This window comes from Anser cygnoides, chromosome 22 (assembly GCF_040182565.1).
Source record: "Anser cygnoides isolate HZ-2024a breed goose chromosome 22, Taihu_goose_T2T_genome, whole genome shotgun sequence".
In the NCBI taxonomy this organism is placed as follows: domain Eukaryota; kingdom Metazoa; phylum Chordata; class Aves; order Anseriformes; family Anatidae; genus Anser; species Anser cygnoides.
The window spans coordinates 8,186,033-8,207,061 of NC_089894.1; the positions used below are offsets into that span (position 1 = coordinate 8,186,033).

The window sequence follows — 21,029 nt, forward strand, 5'->3', positions numbered from 1 at the left end:
GTGATTGAGCCCCCGCAGATGGCCGCTCGCCGCGGGGGGGGGCGCGATCACGGTCGGACCCGGGGGCTGCTGCCGCCCCCCCCCCCCCCCCCCCCGGGGCACCCACCACCCTCACTTCGGGGCTGCGGGCTTGCAGGAGGGAGCTGCAAGGGGGGGGAGCGTGTGCGGGCAGGGGGGGGATAAATGGGGGCAAGGGGCTTCAGCTGTGCCCGGTCCCAGCCCCGAGCACAGCACCGGAGGTCTCCCCAGCAGAGCCCTGCCCTTGCAGCAGCTGCAGCTCCACAGCGAGGCCCCGGCCCTGGTGCAGGCAGCGGTGGGCCGGGAGGGGATTTTCTGTACCGAGGGTTCTCACGGAAAACCCCCGGAGCTAAAGCAAAGGCTCCGCCTGCCCTCACTGCTCCTTGCACAGCTGCGGGTACCCTGACGGCGGTGGAGAGCCACAGCTGGAGCTGGGCTCCGTCCATTAGGCGCTGTTAGAAGGACCAGAAGGGCAGCAGCTGTGCTAGCACGCTTACAAGCTCTTTGGCTGCCTCTGCTCTCCCGTCCCAAGCAGCTTCCCTGCAGGGCTGAAGCCATGCGGACACCCCGGAGCCTGCGCTTGGCCCCGTGGGTCCTGCAGAGCCAGCGTCCCTTCTCCCGGCAGATCAAAGCGTGGGAGAGCTGGCTCCTGAGCAAATTCCTCCTCCCTGTGCCACTGCTTCTCCACCTGGAAATGGGTGAGGAGGGGACACCTCTGAGCTGCGGTTTCAGACCTGCTGCTGCAAGTTACCGTTGAGATCGTTGCTACCTCCCCCCTGGCCGTGAAGGTGACATCCGCAGCCTCCACAACTCCGCGAGCACAGGAGAGGCACCAGGGACGCATTCAGCTCCCTGCCTCAAGGCTTTTTTGATCACAGGCACTTGATTATTTTTACTTATGTGGGTTTAAGAAACCGCACAGCACAGCATATACCAAGGGCAACAGTAAATAAGAGAGCGGCGTGAGCTGCCAGCTCTGAAACGTGCTGGACTGGCTGGGCTGGGAGAGAGCCCTTGGACAAACTGCTTGGGGCACAGCGGTGCCTGCTCAGCCCCATCGGGCCGGAATTGGACGGACGATGCAGGTGTCCTTAAGTGCAAACATAAAACAGAGCAATGCCCTTATCACCTTCTGGATGGGCGACGTGCACTGGGGAGAGGAGTGCAAACAAACCCGGCTTTAACTTGAAAGGCTTTAGGAGCAGCCGGCATTGCTGCTCTGTGCAGCTGGCCCCTGACGCAGCCGTGGCTGCGCTCCCCTTCGGAGAGGAGAGGGAGGTTTAGGCCAACTGATGGACTTGTGCTGAGCAGAGGAGCCCCCCCAGCACATGTCCCTTTCTCCAGGCCTCTGCAGCAGGAGAGCATCTGCATCCCGAGCCAACCCTCCGGTCACGCGAAACAACTGCAGCCTGTTCTGAGCTCCCGAGGGACCCACTCCACCACCGCAGCGGACCGCGTCCCCGCTTGCTTCAGGCATGTCGGTCACCTCTCACCCTGCCAACTGGCCTGAACATTTCACCCCAAAGAGTATGATATCAGCTGCTTGGTATGTCCCCCCCTGGAGTCCTCTACTGAGCACACGAGAAGACCTCGTCTATGTCTATGTTGTCTTTGGTAGGGAGCCAAGGGGCTCGAGCCATCTGCATCCATGCGCTCTGCAGGGACAGAGCCGGAGTCTGAACCAGCCCCAGCCAGCCAGGGCAGCGGGCTTGCGGCTACAGCACGCCTGCCAGTGTGGAAGCAGAGAGAAAAATGAGGCTCCGTGGCGTCCAGGACCAAGACAGCCCCCGCGTGTACACGAGCTACGTCTCGTGACGCTGGTGAGTGGCTGGGAGAGACCAGCGGCGGAGCCTGTAGGAGCTAAGCGCTGTAGAAGAGAGAGGCTCTGCATGGGATTGCTTGGACAGATACATTTCATGCACCTGCTGTAGCTATATTTCTCCCGTTATCCTGGTCCAAGAAGATGCCACGACCTGCTTGTCTGTCACAAAACCAGGCAACAAAGCTCAGTGCCATCCTTTCTTGCCTCTCCAGCCCCCCTCCTTGCACAACAGGAACAGAAATGCTACCGAGAGCTAAGCAGTGGAAAGAGCAGAACCATGCCAGGAATAAACCAACCCAACTCTGCAGAAATAGTCAGCTTCTTTGTGTTTCAGGGCTCCAAGAAGCACAGCAGAACTGGATCCGGGCCCCTGGTGCTCCACGAGCAGCCCCCCGCGCCTCCCTCCCAGCCTGTGCCCTGGCACCGAGCGCCCGCACGCGGCCTTGCCAGCTCCGCAGCGGGTTTCCTCCCGCGCTGGGCTCCTCTCCCACCACTTCCACACCAAAGGACCGAAGCAGAAGCACCGCGTTTCCTTCCAGCCTGAGAAACCAGAGGACAAGTTCCTGAGCTGGCACAAGCTGCTCAACGCCCTCAGCAACCGCTTACATCAGCGGGGACCTGCTCCAGGCCCAGCGATTCTGGGCACCGAGAGGAGGCTTTGCAGCTACCGGCCACAGCAGAGAGCAACCGAGTCCTCAGATGCGGGCACCAAACCTCCTTTTCCCTCCACGTAACTAAACATTTCCTACAGCTGAACGTTTCCTACAACAACCCAGAGCCTTCGATGAGCCAACTCCGCAAGCCCAGGCTTTGTGTGGCAAACTCTGCCTCCCCCGGACAACCCCTTGAACGAGCAAAACCACCCTTAAGTGAAAAAGTCACTGCCAGTGTCTCTGGTTGCCCCCACATCCCCTGAGCAGGGACACAAACGAGTTGCGGAGGCGAGGCCCGAGGAGCCAGCTGGAGAGCTTTCAAGGTCAGCGGGGTTTTTTCAGGGGCTGCTCTGCCGATTAGGAGAGGCTGCGGCCGCTCCGCCAGGGAGACCGGGCACTGCTCGGCCTCTCCCTCCTCTCCCGGCAGGGTCAAGGTTACGACAACAATGCCAGGGCTCGGCTGCCTCCTCTGTGCCAACAGGAGAAATTACAAACGCTCTCCCCTCTCCCTGGTCTCCTTCGCTCACGAGGTGCAAAGCCAGCAGAGAGGCTGAAACCCTGCCCGTGCACCTCAGCCCCACGGACAGCACAGCACCTAGGTGGGGGGTTCATCACCCAGACCTTATTCTCTTTTCAATGCCGAAACCCTAACTGCATTAAAAAGTCTTTGATGTTAATATTAATATTATTTATTATAATAAAGAACAGTCAAGCAGCGTGAAAAAAATATATCTTAGCTACATTACCTTAAATTGCCAAAAATATACACATTTTTCTCTTTTATTTAATAAAAAACAAATCAAAACAAAGAAGACACATGCAACATACTAAATGAGACATTAGCATCAAAACGGGTAAAGAAACGTACCCCAGTGCAACTGAAACACAGATAATCTTTAGCTTTTATTTCTCTTTCCCCTGCTCCTCCTTTCCAGATGCGGGTGCTCGGCGGCGGCCCTCCGGCAGCGACCCTCCTGCTCCCCTCAGGCTGCCAAAGGCACCTTTGGCCCTGGGGCAGGTCGAGGCGATTTGACGAGGAGGAGCACGCTTCAAAGGGACCGGGCGCCTTTGGAAGAGGTCGGAGAAATGTGTAAGTGCTATCCGAACGCCTCTTCCCCCGCTCGTCAGCTCCAGCCTTGTCCCAGCCCGTCCCGGAGAGCGGCTTCGCGCTCCAACCAGCGCCACAAGCGAACGCGGGGATGTGCCCAGCAGGAGCAGGGAACCAGGACCGCAGCGTAGCTCAGCCCACCCTGCTTTTAGCAGAGATCCTGTCTACGAACACAGTCCTCGAATTCAGTCCTCGATTTCCAACCTCTTCCGCCGGGTGGGCTCCCCGGGTGTCTTCCCAGCAGCAGCGCGGGGCCCGTACGGCGCGTTTCAGCCCCGACTGCGCGCTCACCTCCATCGTGTACCTCTCGCCGACCCCCTGCCACCTTTCTGCCGTCGCCCAGGGATCTGGGCACCATCCCACTGATCTGAACAAGGTTTTCGTTTGTCCCAGGAGTCAACTTGCTCTGGGGACAGCCGTTAACCAGCCTCCCCTCCTCCATCCCCTCTGCTCCCGCTCCCAGCTCGTTAATTCCAGGGCGTGAAATGTGGTTAAATTTTGGAACGGTTTGACCAGGTCTGGCCACGACGTCGGGTCCGGGTGGTTACCGAGCAGTCTGAAGGCTGTGCTGCTGGTAAGCATGACAGCACAACAGGTGGCAACTCGAACTTCGGATCTTACAGAAAAAAAAAAAAGGGAAAAAAAAAAAAGGAAAAAAAAAAGGAAAAAAAAAAGAGAAAAAAAGAAATAGAACAACTCCAACCCAGACAAACCCAGCTGGGCAAGCAGCTGGCTGGCAGCTATCACATCTGCAGATTTAACAGCCACTGCTGTACCCCTAGCCCTCCTGTCCGTCATCCCGCTGACCCAGACCCGCACTCATCAGCGGGCCCAGCTGCTCCCGAGTCCCACGGACCTGATGCACAGAGGTCGGCAGGTCCGGCCCCCACCTGCGTGCAGCCGTCACACACAGACGGGGCACGTCAGGGCTGAATTTAGCACGGCAGCCTCGGAAATGGCTGTGGCACCGATGCTCACAGAGGAGTGGGGGCACAGCACGGCTGTTTCGGGGGGGGGGGAAACAAAAAAAAAAGTGCAAGCACACGACTGTGCCAGAGGAAACTTCAGGGACGGGGAGCCAAGATTAGAGTCAAACCATTTGGAACTGAAAGATCCCGTTCACATTTTGTAAGGACCGGGTTGACGGACGGGGGCACGGCTCAGCGCGCGACGGCTGGGGACAGGGGGTGTCAGCAGGAGCCACGCTTCGGCTGCTCCTCGCTAGGCTGCAGAGACCAGGAGGGAGGGAAGGAGACTTTTTTTTCCTGTATTTTCACTTTTAGCTGCCATCTGCATCTTTCCAATAGCTTCTTAACCTTGTTAAAACATTAGCTTTTCTGTATTAAAAAAAAAATTATATATATATAATATATATATTTCTGAGCAGACAGCAGTGTTCTACCCAGTTCACAGAACTAGAGGCTGAGATCAAAAAGGTTCTTCCTCTTGTTTTAGCCTTATCCAACCATTGTGGTGATAATCCTCCAAACAAAGATAACAAAACAGAAAAAGGATGAAAGATTTAGCAGACGAGTTTTGCCTATCACAAGCTTTCCTAGTGCTATCAGCACAGCCCCACTGCTGACAAATTTGAATAGTGCAAACCAGTTAGGGGCAGTGGGAATGTGCTGAAAAATATTTGTTAAGGTCTGACAGTTATTATTATTATTATTATTTTTTAAGACCCTCAGAGTTTCTATTTGCTGGAGTCTTCACGCCTGCCCCCCACCCACCAGAGCTCTGCATTTAGCCAGGGGATGAGGCAAAGGGGCACGCGTACGTTTGACGTAGATGTTCCCCTTCCCTCAGGGCTGCCCCACCTGTCCTTCAATCAATCCATCGCATCCCCGCTCAGAGGAAGCCGGTGCCTTTGCCGAGGTTCCAGGCTGCAAGACGGAGTTAAGGTCAAGAGGTGGAAAACAACGAAGGGTCCGGTGTCCTAGCTTGGGAGGTTGTCCCATTGCTTGGAGATCCCTTTTCTCAAGTGCCCAAGACCAGTGGAAGAACGTTGGTAGTTTTTTTTTTGTTTTGTTTTTTGTTTTTTTTTGCCAGACTGGAATGATTTGTGGTGGGTAAGAACGAACAGGTACCAGATCTGGGACTGTCTTTTCCACACACACACACACATTTCTATCGCCCAGCTTAGCCTAGGAAACAAGTGCCAGGTTCAAACGCACCTTCTGAAGTTGGCTACGATATGGGTAATACTGGCTACGGCCCCTTTTCGCAAGCTGAAATTTTAGGCTTTGGAAATCTTGGAAGTAGAGTGAAAGACGGCATGAGGAGCAGGAGTGTGCTTTTCACGTGAAACGTACAGCACCGACCCAACAGCAGCTTGTGAGCAGACGTGGCAATGTCCTTTAAAGAAGCTGGTGGCTTTCACCTCCCCAAGCACCAATCCTTCCCCATCGCTCCACCACTCGTGTCTTTTCAGGCTGGGTATGGATCCAGCTGGCGTGCAGGGGCATCGTACGATGGCTACAGAGACAACGGCATCCGAAGAGCCCAGCAGATGAGAAGCAGTTGAGAAACCTCAGCTGCGGGGCTTCTTCTCAGCCTCCCCATCCGGGAGGAGCAGACCACGCAGGCACTGCCACCACGTCCCACTTCCCCAGCCGTGGCTCCGAGGGCACTGCCAGATTCCTCTGCACCGTGCAGAAAAAGAGCCCTCAGCAGAGGGGCCTCCCTCCACCAAGGTCTTGGCCAAGGACGCTCGATGGTCTCTAGTGCCTCGGCCTGGGGGCTACACACACGTAAACACACGCTTGCACTCCCGGCAGGGAGGAGACCGGCAGGCATCTGGCGTTAGCTCTCCTCCACTCTGCGTGGAAACGCAGCTTCACTTTGAGCATGTGTGGCACAGACCAGCGCGGCAGGCTGCCCCCCGCCTTCGCTCCTCCCGATGCCAGGGCTTGGTCAGAGACGTACTGTCTTCCAAAGCACCTCTTGGCATTGCCCAGCGGCAGGAAATGCTTCTTGGAAGCCTTGTGCTCATTGCTCTAACAGTACCAAAGTTGCTGACTGTGGAAAGCCACATTCCCCTGGCTGAGAGGAGTTGGCTGCTGGTTTGTTCGGGGTGAGGGGGGAGCTTAGCCCTTGTCCTGGGTAAGAGGAGCTCCCTTTTCATTCATGCTCTTTAAAAAACAAACAGAAAAAGAGACGCAGAGGAGACAGGTATCAGTACTGGACAGGCAGCGACACGAGGGGGCAGAAGCAGATAGCTCTGCTGTGCTGCTGACCTGGCCCTGCTCACCGCGACCTCTCAGGCTCCACCGAGATCATCGGAGACACGGGAGCCCCAGGCTTCCCCTCTGCCCGGTTCAGGCTGAACAGGCCCCTCGACCCTGGCCTTTGGCTCCTAAGTGTCTCCAACCAGGACTGGACCTTCTGGGTACAGGCACAGGCCAGGGGAGGATGGAGGACAGGCAAAAGTACCACACCATCAGTCCCTAGACGCTGGTGTTCCAGGACAAGGGTGCTTTACAGAGAGGCTGTAGACCTCTCCGCACCTCCACAACCTCTCCTCTCAGGTGCAAGATTCCTTCTAAACCCTGGGTTTCAACATGCAGTCACCTTTACATCTCATCGCGAGGCCCTAATAGGGCCAGCACTGCAAGGGGCACGCTGCCCGTCCAAGTCTTAGGGTCAACGGAGACAAATCTACAGCCTGCCTCTGCCTCGCTTCTGCAGCAGGTCTGGCGTGTGTCTGTGCCCGTGTGCACACAAGGAAGGGCACCCCGGGAGCTCTGTGCCTACCTGACCCTGCCTGGGCCTTACAGAAGTCCATGGAGGTCGGATCAGGACGTGACACGGGCTAGTCGGGGATGGAGCAAAGCCAGTGGAGGATCCTGGCTCTGTTGCCTAAGCGGTGCCCTCGTTCCCCCGTTAACTGCAGCGCAGACTGCCTCTCCCTGGGTCTGCACAGCGCCTAGCACCACGAGCTCACTGGGGTTAGGGTAGTGCTAGCAGCATACGCACCGTTCCTTTTGGGGTGTTGCCATCGGCCTGCAGGTTGAGAAACGGGTTAGTCTGTGCTGTGAGGACAGGTGGGATGCCTGTCCCCGAAGCCATGAGGCTGTTCCCAGGAGCGCTGAGTGGCGGGGTGGCCTGCGGAGCCAGGAGGGCATTGCTAGGGTTGAGCTGCTGGGGGGAGAGGGAGGCCATGAGGGAGCTGCTGCTGGGGGGCGCCTGGGGGGCCGAGGTCATCAGGGCGCTGGTGCTGGAGTGCAGGAGGGGGGCGGAGGTGGCCGCCAGGAGGCTGCTCATGGACAGCTGGGACGAGCTCGTCATCTGCAGCCGCTGCAGCTCCCTCTTCTGCTGGATTTGCTGCATCATCTGGAACACCAGGGCCTGCTGCTCCTGCGGGGAAGGGTGAGAAGAGCCGTCAAGGGAGGGACAAAGGGCTCAGGAAAAGGTGACACCTAAGCCAGAGGAGCCAGAGCAGCACGCTCCGCCCCAGGCACTGCCACTGGCAGCGCACAGAAAGTCCCCTTCCTCATCTACCTATAGGTAGAGAGGGGAACAGGCTGTGAAGTTCATTAACAGCCTGTGCTTCTGCCCTGCCCAGCCCCACCGTTTCCTGAAGCGTGGGATTAGCTGACCCTCACTAAGACACCTGCAGGCACACCGATCTGCTCAGCCCTTCCCAAACAACTGATCCATGGATTTTAAATCTGGGGTATGCGCTGACCTGGATTTCTGTGCTGGCTGCTATTATTTTTTTCCCCCCAGTCTGTACTGCAGGTGAGCAGGACTCGGGGGATGAGGGCCACGGCTCACCTGCGCCCAGAGGGACGCCCTCGAATCCCACCAAACTGCAGAAATCACTATAGCAACCATCGACCAGTGCTGCAGGCTGAGGGCTGACATTGTTTCCATACCCATAGGGATGCAGCTGATGACACGGTGACATCAGCCGCTGAAAAGAGAAGCCTTTTGAAATTTGCTTTTCCTCGGTTATAAATAGCCTGACCCAGAAACCTATCCAAAACACTGGGCCGCGTCCAAGGGAGATATAAATGTGTACAGCTTCATTGACGGTGTTAGCACTGCCATGCAGCTCCACCGCAGGGGAGGGACAGCGCTGAGGTTTCTGCAGGGTGAGTGAATGCGGCTCTCAGGGGCTTGTTTACCCTCCGTCTGTGCAGCCTTTCCCACAGCAGCCCGGGACGGGGCTGCCTGATCCTTTTTCTGACGCCAAAGTCCTTGGCCACCTCCACAAGTCCCCCTGCCACCTCTCGTTCTCTCTGCCAATGTGCCCAGGCACACTCACCTGCCTCAGGGCTAAGTAATCTGGTGCTTATCTCGTTCTAAACTCGAGCAGTGTCCTCAAGCAAGTTCCTTCTCTCCTGTGAGCCTCAGCACATCTGCAAGCCCAGAGCTCAGTGCTCTCGTGGCAGCAGGAGCAGACATGATTTGCATTCAGAGATGTCTGGAGGAGGTAACAGCACTCCTGATTTTACGGAGGCTTAGCGTTACCATGTTCTCACACCCTCAGGATGTGGGAAACCCAGATTAAATTTTTTCCTTTGTACAAAAAATTTCAAATCCCCATCTCCCCCCTCCAGGAGGTGCCGCACCTTCCTGCCTAAAGCTTTTCTCCTCGCTGCACCCACTGCAGCCCTGAGACGGGGGAAGAGCACGTGGCTCTGCAGCCCTGTGGGCAAGGGGGGTCGTGTGTAGGAGGGAGCCGTACTTTCTGCTCCCTGCTCCGAGGCTTTCTCATTAAACAGTTCATCAGATAAAAGGTGCCAGCAGGCACACTTACCGGATTAAGCGGTTGAGAAGTCAAGAGCTGCTGAAGCTGCTGGAGCTGCTGTTCGTGTTGGTGCAAGACGTGCCGCTGCTGCTCTGTCAGGGGACTCAGGCTGGGCACGCTGCGAGGGGAGCAGGGTAGGGAACGTCAGCACGGCCCGCCTTGGTCCCGTACACACAGGGCCTCCCTCCCTCCCTGCCTCCCCCCCTCCCGGCGCTAAGCTTCTGATGGAGAGGGCAGGGCCGTCCCCGCGAGCTCCCCGTCCTCACCTGCTCAGGCTGGTGGAGAGCTGCAAGGTCGGAGGCCCGCTCGCCTGCGTCAGCGCGCTCGGAGGCTGGGCGGCCTGAGCTCCGTTCAGATTCCCCAGGATCCCGTTGATGGGCATCTGCTGGCCTCCTGCCAGGGTCCCCATCAGGCCGTCCACCATGGGCACCGTGGAGAGGCTGTGGCTGGCAGCGGTGCCTCCCCCCAGCCCGCTGCCTGCCACCCTGGCCAGGCCATTCACCTGCTGCGCCCCGGGCAGGGGTAGCGAGGCAGGACTCTGCTGCAGCATGGGCAGGGGCGGAGGAGTGCTGTGGAAGGACAGGGAAGAGCTGCTCCTGCTGGGGCAACCTGAATGAGGGTCCTGGGGGAGAAACGGACACAAGAGCATCGGACTGGGGCAGCTTGTGAAAGGTCAGCTCAGCTCCAGGGGGGGCTCTGGACAGGAGCTGGAGGTGGGAAGGGGGGCTGTGAGTGCAAGTGCAGGTGTATGCTCAGAGAGGTCCCAGAACTCAGACGTACTTTGCTGGATGTCTGCAAGCGCAGCCAGAATAACCTAGAAGCATTCTCGCCTCTCGCTCTCAGGCTCAGCTACCCTCAGCACTGAGATAAACCGAAGAGCGGCCACTCCAGAGAAAGAAACCTGATTTCTGGGCCTTGACTACTCGGATTTATGAGCTGGACATCAAGTCAGAGCACCGGGACTGCACTGCTCTGGTCCCGCCCCAGGTCCCTTTCCCAGCTGGCTGGGGGAGGCGGTGGTCCCTGTACCTCAGAGGAAGTGGAGAGCGAGTTCTCGATCCCAAAGCTGTTCTTGCATGGCGGGCTCTTGCTGATGCTCAGGGAATCGTTGTTGCAGACTGTAAGGAGGAAAGAAGAGAGAACGAAGTCAGGGGTGGAGCCTGACGTTGCCACAGCAATGGCAAGGGAGAGCGCTTCCCATCAGCGGCTGCAGCGAGATAAATGGGTCAGATCCTCCCTGCCGTGACCCCCCCCCTGCCCACCCCGGAGCACCGCTAGGAATGGCACGGGGTGACGCTTCCCACTGCCCCTCACCGTTGGGAGGCAGGATGTACTGGGCCTGGCTGCCTGGGCCGTTGCTGCTGGTCACCACCGGGAAAGGGACGGAGAGCTGGACGTTGAGGAGCTGCAGACGTTCCTTCTTGGCTGTCAGCGTCATGATCTGCTCCTGAAGCCTCTGGTTCTCCTTCTGCAGCGAGTGCAGGGCTTTGAGCATTTCTACAACTGCAGGGAACAGAAGAAGGGAAAGGGGGCAGGGTCGGGGGAGAGAACGGGGGACAGAGGGAAGAGGAGAAGGGGGACCACACAGGGGTACCGCAATTAGACCACGCCGGGGGATGAGCCTGACCTGCAGATCACAGTCCCGCTGCCAGCTACTCCCCCATGGCACAGGCTAGCGCTTTGTCCCCAGCCTGGCTCCTTTGCCGCGGGCAAAATCCCAGCTGGCTCTGACAAAACCATGCCCAGGGACCTCTCCTCCCGCAGCCCGTGCCCCCAGCGACTCACTGTTTACGCCGGCTTCCCCATTGCCCTGCTTCTCCAGAAGCTGCTCGATGTTCGGGGTGGCCTGCGGAACATTCTCCAGCTGCCCGCTGCTGCTGCAGGACACCGTCTGGTCAAAGAGGGTCGGCAGGCTGCTGATGGGGGACCTGGGGAGGCGGGGGGGGTGGGGGGGTGTCAGCGATGCTTCCCTTACTCTGCACCCGCACTCTGCTCCCTTCTCCCGCATCTCCTCCGCCTGGGAGCGGCTGCGTCCCTCCCAGCCTCCACCTCCTCGGCTCCGCTCCAGGACAGCCCCCCATCCCCGTTCACCCCGATATCGGCCGAGCATCCCGCCTCCTTCCCCATCCCCAGCTGCCCCTCGCCTTGCCCCAGGAGGAGGCGAGATGCTCCGTGTGTGTGTCCCCCCCCCCGCTGCTTTCCGCGGTCCCCGGGGTGCGGCGGAGGACTCCTGAAGGGCACTCACATGGAAGAGAGGCTCTCCTGGGGCGACGTCCCTCGGCAGCCGAAACTGCAGTCCTCCAGGTCGGGCTCTGGGTGGGGAGAGGGACAGAAGGGGCTCAGCGGCGGCCGCTGGAGCCGGCAGGTGCCCGGCAGCCGGGGTGGGCGCCCGCTAGAGGGGAGCACGGAGCAGCCCGGCCCGCCCGCATGCGCCCCCGCCGCCCGGGGGAGGCGACGGAGGAGGGGCCGCGTGTCCCCGCGTGTCCCCGCGGTCCCCCCCCGCCTCCCCCAGCCTCTGCGGGCCTGCGGCTGGGCTGACGGCCCCCCCCCGGATTCCCCCCCCCGGCAGAAGGAGCCTTTCCCTTCAGCCGCAAGGCGGGGGGCTGCTCGGCGGCTGAGCCGCGGGAGGAGCGGGGTCTCCCCGAGGTGCCACCGCAGCCCCGCGCCCTCAGCACCCTTCCCCTAAATCCAGCCGCAGTCCTCCCGGCATTTCCGAGCGCTCAGCTCCCTTCTGAACCGCTTAAGCGAGTGTCCAGGAGCTACCCCCATGCCCACCCCCCCTGTCCTGCAGGGCACCGCAGCGCCAGGGACGGAGCCACCGGGTGTGCGCCCATGAGGGACACCTCCTGTTCAAACACTAAGCAAGGAGCGAGGAGGGTTCAGCTGCCATTTGCTCTCCATGCCCCAAGCCTGCCAGCCCGTGAACACACGTCCCCCTCGCTCCAGGCCGTGTCAGATGTTGTGACTACAGCCTGCACCAGCTGGCCGACTCGCCCCTCCTCTTCTTCGCACAATAAGAGACGTTTCTGATGTGCAAGAATCCAGGAAGCCTCCCGCAGGGAACACTGCAAGGCACTGTGATTTACAGTGTGGTGCCCCGAGCAGGGCAAGAAGTTACTGCCGGTATTTTCTGCTGCTGAGAACAAGCAAGTGCAGCTGCCGTTGGGCAGCTCTTAGGTATGAGACTGATCCTCACCCCTTCATCCATGTGGGAATATCTTCCTGACCACCAGCTAGGACTGGTTCACCTTTCTGGGCAGAATCCACCACTTTCCAGCAGTTTCCAGCCAGCAGTTCCCAGCCAGCAGCAGCCTCTCGGTGCAAGGCACCACGTGGAGACAAGGTTAACAAAGTCCTTGAGATGCTGGAAGACACGAAGCCTTCCTATTTTCTCCACTGATGATCAGCTACCAGAAGGCTGGGAACGGTCAGGCTACAGCAGTGCTTCTCTGTACCATTTTCATCCAAAGACCACCTAAACTTTTTGAAAAAAACATCCCCAGCCCATCGCATGCAGCTTTGCCACAATAGGTTAAACTTGCAACCAAATAAACATTCGGCTAAGCTCTGACTGTCTGCGCGTTACTGTCTTGTTTGCTCGCAGACCAGGCGGGTTGTGTGCATCTATGCGGTGCCAGTTTGCTGAAACCAGGCTCCATACTCAACTATCTGCTGGCCAACACCACCCTGTCGTCTGGGGGACCGGGAGATGACTGAGTTATCACGCAGAGACAGCACTTTGCAGGGCAGCAAGTAGGAAAAAGAGGCTCGGAGGCAACTGCAGAAGATAAATACGTTTGGCCTGTCATCATAATGAGGCAGGATCCAGGACAAGCCGTGGGAGGATGAACTAGACGGTAGCTAAGCAAGTGGGAAGATAAGAATCAGACTTTTTACACTGCCAAAGGCACCCGGTATCAACCTGCATCAGTGATAACAGTTTCTCAGTTCCCCCATCTGTAAGACAGGATAACACCATTTCCCTACATCACATTAAAATCACGAAGAGCTCAAATATTACTGCAGCGAAATCTATGTCTGCAGGGGATCTGTCTACACAGACACTCTCAGGAAAGGTAATCTGTTTTAAAGACAAGGCAGGAATACTTAAAACTTCACAACCACTCTGTTAATGACTTGGGATTAAAGCAGTCGTCACACTTTAAAATGAAAATGGCCACACAGGAGGTTTAATGCATGTTAATTAACCCCCCTGGAAAAAAAGAGAATTTGGCTTAACACCCTCTGGGTCGCTAGCTCCAGCAAGAGGAGACGGTGATGGAGAAAACTTAAAAGGTGACAACAGGAGCTGTTCTGAAGGCTGCCTGGGACTGGAAGAAACATGTCCTGAAACTCCAAAGATCCCAGACAAACAAAAGGAGCAATCTTGGAAATGGAAACTAAGGATCAAGCTTTTTCGAGCACTTTGGATGCTGGGCTTTGCCCACATGATTCATTCATTATTAGCCTCGGGGCTGGAACAGACTGCTGAGCGCTGTATTGTGCCTGAACCACAAGGCTATTCCTGCAAGTTGACTTGCTTCCTTCTCCTGTCAGCACTTTGCCAAAATAACAGCAAAGGGGAAGTGGCAGCGGGTCATCTCCTCTCTCCTGTCGGTTGCCGCAAGGGAAGAACAACTCTTGGAATCACCCCATTCTTCCTTAATTCCAGGTGACCGAATCACGCCTGGCTCAGAGCTCCCGTGCGGTGCCCTTACTCCCACTGGTGCCAGCCGTGCGGTTACCTTCCCGCAGCACTCGAGCAGACACAGGCTGCCAGCAGGGGCATGCAGACAAAGTGCTGCCAGTGACAGAGAGACAGACAGGGAACTTCCATGGGCTTGCAAAGGTCATAAGCAAGCATACATGTTCATTCATGCTGTACATGCAGGCATGCACGCTGGTTAAGGCGAATAAGGGCACACCGGTGTCAGATTCTCCAGAGAACGCAGCTCTAAGGAGGACTGTGCCTTTTACAGTCCTCGCCTGTGACGCTGGGCAGAGTTTTACCTCCCAAGTTCAGCAGCCAGCATGCCGAGCTGCCAACGTTTCTGGGCTAGGGGAGCAGGAGACAGTTGCACCACTAGCTGCAACGTCTGAAAATCAGGAGGGTGCTTTTGTTTAACTACTGGTGCAAACCAAAAATCAGGCCCATTCTGCTCGGAAAAAAAGAAGTCTTATGATGCTTCAAGTTTCCTGCTTATTAACCAGGCAACTTTCCAAGAAAAATGAATTTGCCTTGGTGGGAAAAAATGAGCAGTTGTAAGCAATTCAGTGTTGGCACGTTCATGTTTGGAAGTTGAAAACAGTGAATTTCGCATTTCATGACAAAGCCAAAGCGGAAGAGCAGAAACTAACTCAAAACAGAGGTGGAAGATGAACATTAAGAGTGCAAGATCTCTCTCATTAAACAACAACAACAACAAAAAACCCTTCAGCTTATTTCGAAGAAGCAAAAGCTCGCCATGGTTTTCACTAGGTTTGCACAGCTTTAGTAGGCAAAAAGGCGAGAGATTTCTGTAGGGAACGATTTCCATTCTTGCACCTCCTCAGCACGTGTCCAGGGACACGCATGAGCCATTGGACACAGCAGCAGATGTGCTTTTACAGGACCGAAGGCCAAAACTTCATTAGGGCAATGCGAGCACCTCCTGCCTGGGGAAAAAGGCACTGTCCCTCTCTCCTAGCCCCTGGCTGTCACACGCATGGAATGGGAGCAAGCAGGGAGGGCAGCTGGAGAACTATGAATGCGGTTGTCTTGACTCTTCCAGGGAGACCCCTTCGGGAGCCCAAACTCACATACCTTCTGGTTCACGTACCTGCCCGGCTGCTTTCCGACTGATTTAGGAGCGGGTTGATTGACAGCCCAGATGTGAGGGGGCTTCCAAAAATATGTGAGGAGGGGAGGCTGAACGTTGAACCTGCCAGTGAGAACACCTACATGGCAAAACGGGGGGGAGGGAGAGGGGGAAGAGAGAGAGAGAGAAATTACTTCTCAAAAATGCAAGAGGAAAGTAACTTTTCATTATTTCTTCTCTTCCTGACTCTTGAACCCAGCTTGGTCTTGAGAGAGTGTTAAAAATATCTTCTTGGAAGTCTCGCTAGACAGCTGAAATCTTCCCAGCCCCATCTCAGAGCCAAGAGGCCTGAATGAGCTGCGTAACACTGGAGCTGTAAAACTAACTCTCTCCTCCCTGTAAAACACCTCTCGCTGCGAGCTCCTGACAAAGGACCAGGCTCTGTCTCCTGGCACACACGCAGCCCACCCAGCTGGGAGGTGCGAGCCCTCCCACCGAGCTATCTGTGCTGCAGAGCGCAGGTAGGGCTGGCACCAGCGCCAGCAGCCAGCCAAGCAGCAGGGCACGAGCAGCACGGGGCACGGCACACGCGCCGACAGCACTCTGCCACCCGACCGTCCCGTCTGCGCTCCTTTTACAGTCAGCGCAGAGTACCGTGCCCTTTTAGGCTGCAGTTCCTCTCTGCCCCCAAACGGGCTGTGATGCCAAATTGCCTGCATCTTTCTAGCGTCTCTAAGGGAAGCCACGGTTGGCAGCTCCCCTCCAATCACGAAGGAAGAAAAACTGTGTTCCCAAACGGAAAAAGCAGCTCCTCTGTGCCCACAAGCTAGTCCTGCTCTGCCAGTCACAGCTCTGTCTGACCAACAGGCCCTCTCCTGCCCTGGTCCTGATGTTCTTACCTGCGTGGTGGAGACCGAGGAGGAAGAGGAGGCTGGGATGGTGCTAGCAAAGGGAGACCGGTTGAGCTGTGGGAGAGACGACGTACCCTGGTGTGCCAGCAGGCTGGAAGAGAGGGGTGTACTGCACACAGCTCGGAGCACTCCGCCCCCGTGGGAAATAGGGTCCTTGTTACTGGTGTAGATCCCTGCGAGGGGAGGAGACGCGTTAAGGATGGCCTGGAGGCAGCTGGCGTTGCGCAGGGCTTCATCCCAGAAAGGCAGGGTGACGCCAAAGCACAGGACCGAGTTTAACATGCACTTCAGCATCTCGTGGCCCAGCGCACGGTGACGGTGGTGACAGCCCATAATCCTTCTGTCAAAGGTGTCACAAGGTTTTCCAGCCTTCCCCCCCACCTCTCATTTGCTCGCCACAGCCGATACAATCGGGCAGAGAAACCACAGCACGCCGTGACTCGCCAAAGCCACAAGTCAAGAGCCCGCGCTCCTGCCGAGCTATCCCCTCCCCTGCCACGGTGCCCACGGACCAAGGTGGGACACGGCCAGAGAAACGAGGAAGGAAGGTGAGGAGGGAGCTGCTGCGGAGGCAGGGGACCCGTCCAACTTCCCATCTGCTCAGGCACGCGGCAGAGCCCCGGGTCGGGTCCCGCAGCGCTCTGCCAACATCTCCCCGAGCAGGGGGAGAGCGAGGCCTGGCAGCCTCCTCCTCTCTGAAACACCGCTTTGTTGTTCGGGGGGGGGGGAGGCAGGGAGAAAAATTGGCCTAAGATTCTGATAATGGAGGTCACGACAACTCCTGCAGCTCCTCTCCGCTCTCAGGCAGCGCAGACAAATGGGCCGCAGCTCCCAGACGCACACAACAAAATTCTATCCCCCCTCGCAATCTGACCTAAATCGGAGCATCTGCAAACAACCCACAATAGACCGATGACAAGTTCTGCTGCCAGAACAGTGTCAAACCTCAGCCCCGCGCTGCAGGCCCCTCCTCTGCCTGCTGCCTTAACCCCTTCCTGCCACGCGTCCCCGCTGCCCTCAGCCCTGCCAGGCCAGGGGACTCCGGCCGGGAACTGCTGGCAGCCTCTCGGCAGTTAACGGCGTCCTCCGACCCTCCGTGGATGTGGTCAGACCAGGATGAACGGTTTTGCTTTGAAAAGAGGGGTTAAACTTGAACCACTCATGAGAATCCCTCATTTGGGGTCGGATTGCGGTTGTGCTGGTTTGGCCCGCGAACACCCCTGTCTGTATCGCTTCAGAAATTCAGCTCTGGCTTGCTGAGCTTTTCCAGCACTTGAGAGAGAAGGGCTTGAAATGCTCCCAGCTCCACGGAGAAGAGAAGCTGACCCAGAGGAGACTGTGGGACGAACACTAAGATGGAAACGGGAGACCAGACCCGGATTTTTATAGCTTCTGGGAATGAAAGCAAGGGACCGGACCCTGGGCAGCTGCAGGTTTAGACACCAGCCAAACACGATGCTGAAGAGAGCAGGGCTGGGAGCAACCGCGCACACCTGGAGCCCTGAGGGGAAACATACCTGAACTCAGCAGTGGGGATTCCATGCTGAGGCTGGGCAGGTTCCCCGTGTGGCTGAAGGGCCGCGAGGAGTTGCTGATGCTGGAGCTAACAAGGGAGCCCCCGGAGAAGGGCGACGAAGACGTAGACGTGGACCCAGCCAGCTGGGCACCCAAAATCTCTTTGCTTTTGCCCCCTTTCGGCCTGCCAGGCCCGTGCTTATTTTTCTTGCTGCCCTTGTGCTTCTTTTCTTTCAGCACCTCTCCCTCTTCCATGCTGAGGGACGGCATGCGCTTGTGGCTGCTGCTGCTGCCGCCGCTGCCGCCAGCGGCCCCGCTGCTCCCCACCGAAGGGCCGCTGACAGGGTTCGAGGCCTTGTAGTCCACGGGGGAGGCATCGCGGCCTCGCTGCTGGCTCACGGCCGAGGTGGAGAAGCGCATGATGGACCCGAAGCCTGAGAAGATCACCTTCTGCTCAAAGATATCCCCCTTCTGGCCTTCATACAGAGGGGAGCAGTGCGAAGAAGAAGAGGAAGAGACAGGCTTCCGGTACTTCTCGTCGTCCTGCTCGAGCTTGGGGAATGTCACGAAATCCTGGGAGCACTGCAAGGAGCTGCAGGAGGTGCCTGGGGGAAGCAGAGGGGAAGCAGATGTAGGAAGGCTCGCAGTGGCAATAACTCAGCCCGCAAAGCAACGAGAGCACGGTCACAACAATGCAGGTCCTCTGGCACAGGCCAGAGACTGAGCTGAAGGACACTTGTGTCACCTTCCAGCCCTGGTCCACCCCCCCAGCTGCTCTCATGCTCTCTGGTGAGCACGAGCGGTGCACACCAGCCGCTTCCTCCACCCAAACATGCGTGTGTCTGCTCCCCGAGGCCCTGCACCACCACCCTCCCTCCCTCCCTCCCGCCCTGATGAGGGTCCCAGGAGACGAAGCACGCGAGCGGTTCTGACAACAGCTCGAAAAAGGACCGAGTAACATCGGAGCAGATGGGAGCCCTGCAAGGTTCTGACTCAAAGCTCAGGGGAGCCCGGGTATCAGGTTTTGGCTCAGGTCTCTCCCCCGGCACTCCTTAAAGCACTCCTGCAGACAGTACCACCTACGGAGGAGAGGGCAGGTGCTGCCCATATTGCCTGCGCGCAGTATCCCCTTCCCTCCTCCCTCCGCTCAGACATCTGGATCTGTTTTGCCTTGCAGTGCAGCAGGCCTACGCAGGAGGGGAGCCGTAACACTCACCCGACCCGGTTATTCCCTCCGTGCACGGAGCAAGTAGCAAGGAGACTTTTCCCTTTCTCTTCAAGGAGTTAAAGAGCGATCAGCAAAGCTTCAAGGCGCTTACTGGTGAAGCGAAGCATCACCCCCATCCCCTCTTCTCTGGCTTCTCCTCCGCCCCTTACCTGCAGGCTGGAAGGTCCCGCTGGAGGAAGCTGAGCTGAAGCCAGCCGAGCTTTTCCCACTTCCCGTCTTTTTCCCCTTGTGGCTGCTGCCATGGCTTGAGGACTTCTTGCCTTTCACCTCCGATCTCCCGACCTCTGAGGTCTCTTTGCTCCCCTCATGGTGGCTGGCAGAGCCCTGGCGAGCAGCAAACACAGAGGTCACTCATTTGGGCCAGATGTGGCCGCAGCAGGGGCTCTTTTTATCAATTTCCCCTCAAGAGAAGTAATCGCTCCCCCTGCCCACGAAGCGATGGCCAGCTGACATTACCCACAGGAGAAAAGCAGCATTCCCCTCTACTGCTCCTTGGTGGCATCAGTCTTTATACCCCTAGGGATTACACTCATCCCACCTCACTGCAGGGAATTAAAGAGGGCGCTGACAATCCGAGCACAGACACCAGATTCCCAGCACCGTGGCCGGGAGGAGCGCCCACCCTCAGAGGGCTCCTCAGCCCAAAGAAAATCCGAAAACTGCTGCGACTCAAATACGTATTCCAGCTGCATCTCTCGGGTGTGCTGCTCTCCGCAAGGTCACCCCACCTAGCAGAACCTGCCCGCCCTTCTGCTGTGACGGGAGATTCCCAACGCATCCACCGAAACACCTCCGCTGCCAGGCCGGGGCTTTCCAAACCTACCGCAGCAAATATTCTGCACAGTGACGTTGTTAAGCAGCATCTGACCACACGACAACAGATGCTACCCAAGCCCCACGTAAGCCTCCGGGAGACAGGGAAGCAAGGGGGATGAAGAGGCCGGGCAGATGCTAGGAAATCCAGGAGCTTGGGCTGAGAGAGAGAAGTGTGGGAGTTCAGCAGGGTGGGACGAACTGAAAACCAGATTCCTCGGGGCACCCACGCTAGGATGTGGAACCTTCACCTTCAAGTCACTTCAAAGCCAAACACGCAGCGTTCAAAGACCGCTTCCTGCAAGGTATTGCTGCAACCAAATCGATATCATAGACGTGGTTCCAATGCGATGGCCGCAGCCCAGAACACAACACCTGTACGTAAACGCCAACATCTTTCACTTCTCACTGAGAGCAGATACAAGGGAGACACGGAGAAGCACAAAACCGTTCTTAAATTCCACTACCCCTGACTCCAGATGACCTCTTCTTAGGGAGAGCTAAAGAAAAAAGGGCTTGTAATGCAGACTCATGAATGCCCAGATAAAAATCTTCCCCCGTTCCTCCCACATGGTTTAATCACTCCGCACAATGCAACAGCTGGCAGCCTAACACACACCAGATGTGCCGGGAATATGAAAGACAGGAGGAAGGGAGTGGTGGAAATTAGGGGGGGGAGAAGGGGGAATCTGTATTTTCTCATCACAGACTCCTGGATGTAGGAGATTAAGCTTTCTTGATTTATGAGCTCAGAGGGAGCGTGAAAATCTTTCCGACTTTCCACATCTGCCTGGAGGGGGAAAGGAGAGCGGTGCCTGGGGGCTACGGGAAGTCCTGAGACTGTTCACAAAGTCACAGGAACGAGATGGCTCACGTCCCGGCAGATATGCAAAGCCCCAAATTTTCCCTCCATAAATTTCTCTCTCTGGAGCTCCCCACAAGGTGCACGAGGCCACGGGAGGGCAGGGGGAAACCACGTGAGGAGACATGTTCTAAATCTGGAGTGTCAGGGAGGGAGTGCAGGGCAAGTAATGAATTAGTGCAGGGTGGAAGGGGGAAACCTGAGCTGGGAAATAAATCTTAATTGCAAAATTAAAGGCAAAAAAAAAAAAAAAAAGAGGGGGGAGAGAGGCTGAGCTGGCGGTGGATGGCCGGACACTCACCTGCAGGGCTGATCTGACCTCACGGACCTCCCCCCCAATCTCCCAGAGATTTGGGGGCAGGATTTTACTACCTACTGCCAAATGCCATCTTAGATAACGTTTGCCAAAGAGGTCACAGCAGACAGAACCGTACGGAGCTACCGCGAGCCCTCTGCACCGCGGAGAGCCCTTCTCCAGCAGCCGTCCCAGGGAGCTTGCACGTGGGGCGAGGGCCCAGGCACTGCGGCTGGGGAGCAAAGGGA

At 57.3% G+C, this 21,029-nt stretch overlaps 1 protein-coding gene across 4 annotated transcripts in view; it reads right to left on the reverse strand.

Moving 5' to 3' along the window:
* Positions 1-3,166: 3,166 nt before the first annotated feature.
* MLLT6 (MLLT6, PHD finger containing) overlaps positions 3,167-21,029 on the reverse strand; it is a 45,298-nt gene continuing 27,435 nt past the window's right edge. For all 4 annotated transcript variants that reach the window (XM_066981421.1, XM_066981420.1, XM_048050829.2 and 1 more), the window contains 12 exons: positions 18,961-19,135; positions 17,586-18,188; positions 16,057-16,241; positions 15,179-15,296; positions 11,605-11,671; positions 11,145-11,287; positions 10,674-10,862; positions 10,389-10,477; positions 9,626-9,981; positions 9,369-9,477; positions 7,580-7,960; positions 3,167-6,735 (listed from right to left, as the gene is read on the reverse strand). In XM_066981421.1, coding sequence (XP_066837522.1) covers positions 6,691-6,735; positions 7,580-7,960; positions 9,369-9,477; positions 9,626-9,981; positions 10,389-10,477; positions 10,674-10,862; positions 11,145-11,287; positions 11,605-11,671; positions 15,179-15,296; positions 16,057-16,241; positions 17,586-18,188; positions 18,961-19,135 — 2,460 coding nt within the window. In that variant the 3' untranslated portion in view covers positions 3,167-6,690. The remainder of the gene's footprint in view (positions 6,736-7,579; positions 7,961-9,368; positions 9,478-9,625; positions 9,982-10,388; positions 10,478-10,673; positions 10,863-11,144; positions 11,288-11,604; positions 11,672-15,178; positions 15,297-16,056; positions 16,242-17,585; positions 18,189-18,960; positions 19,136-21,029) is intronic.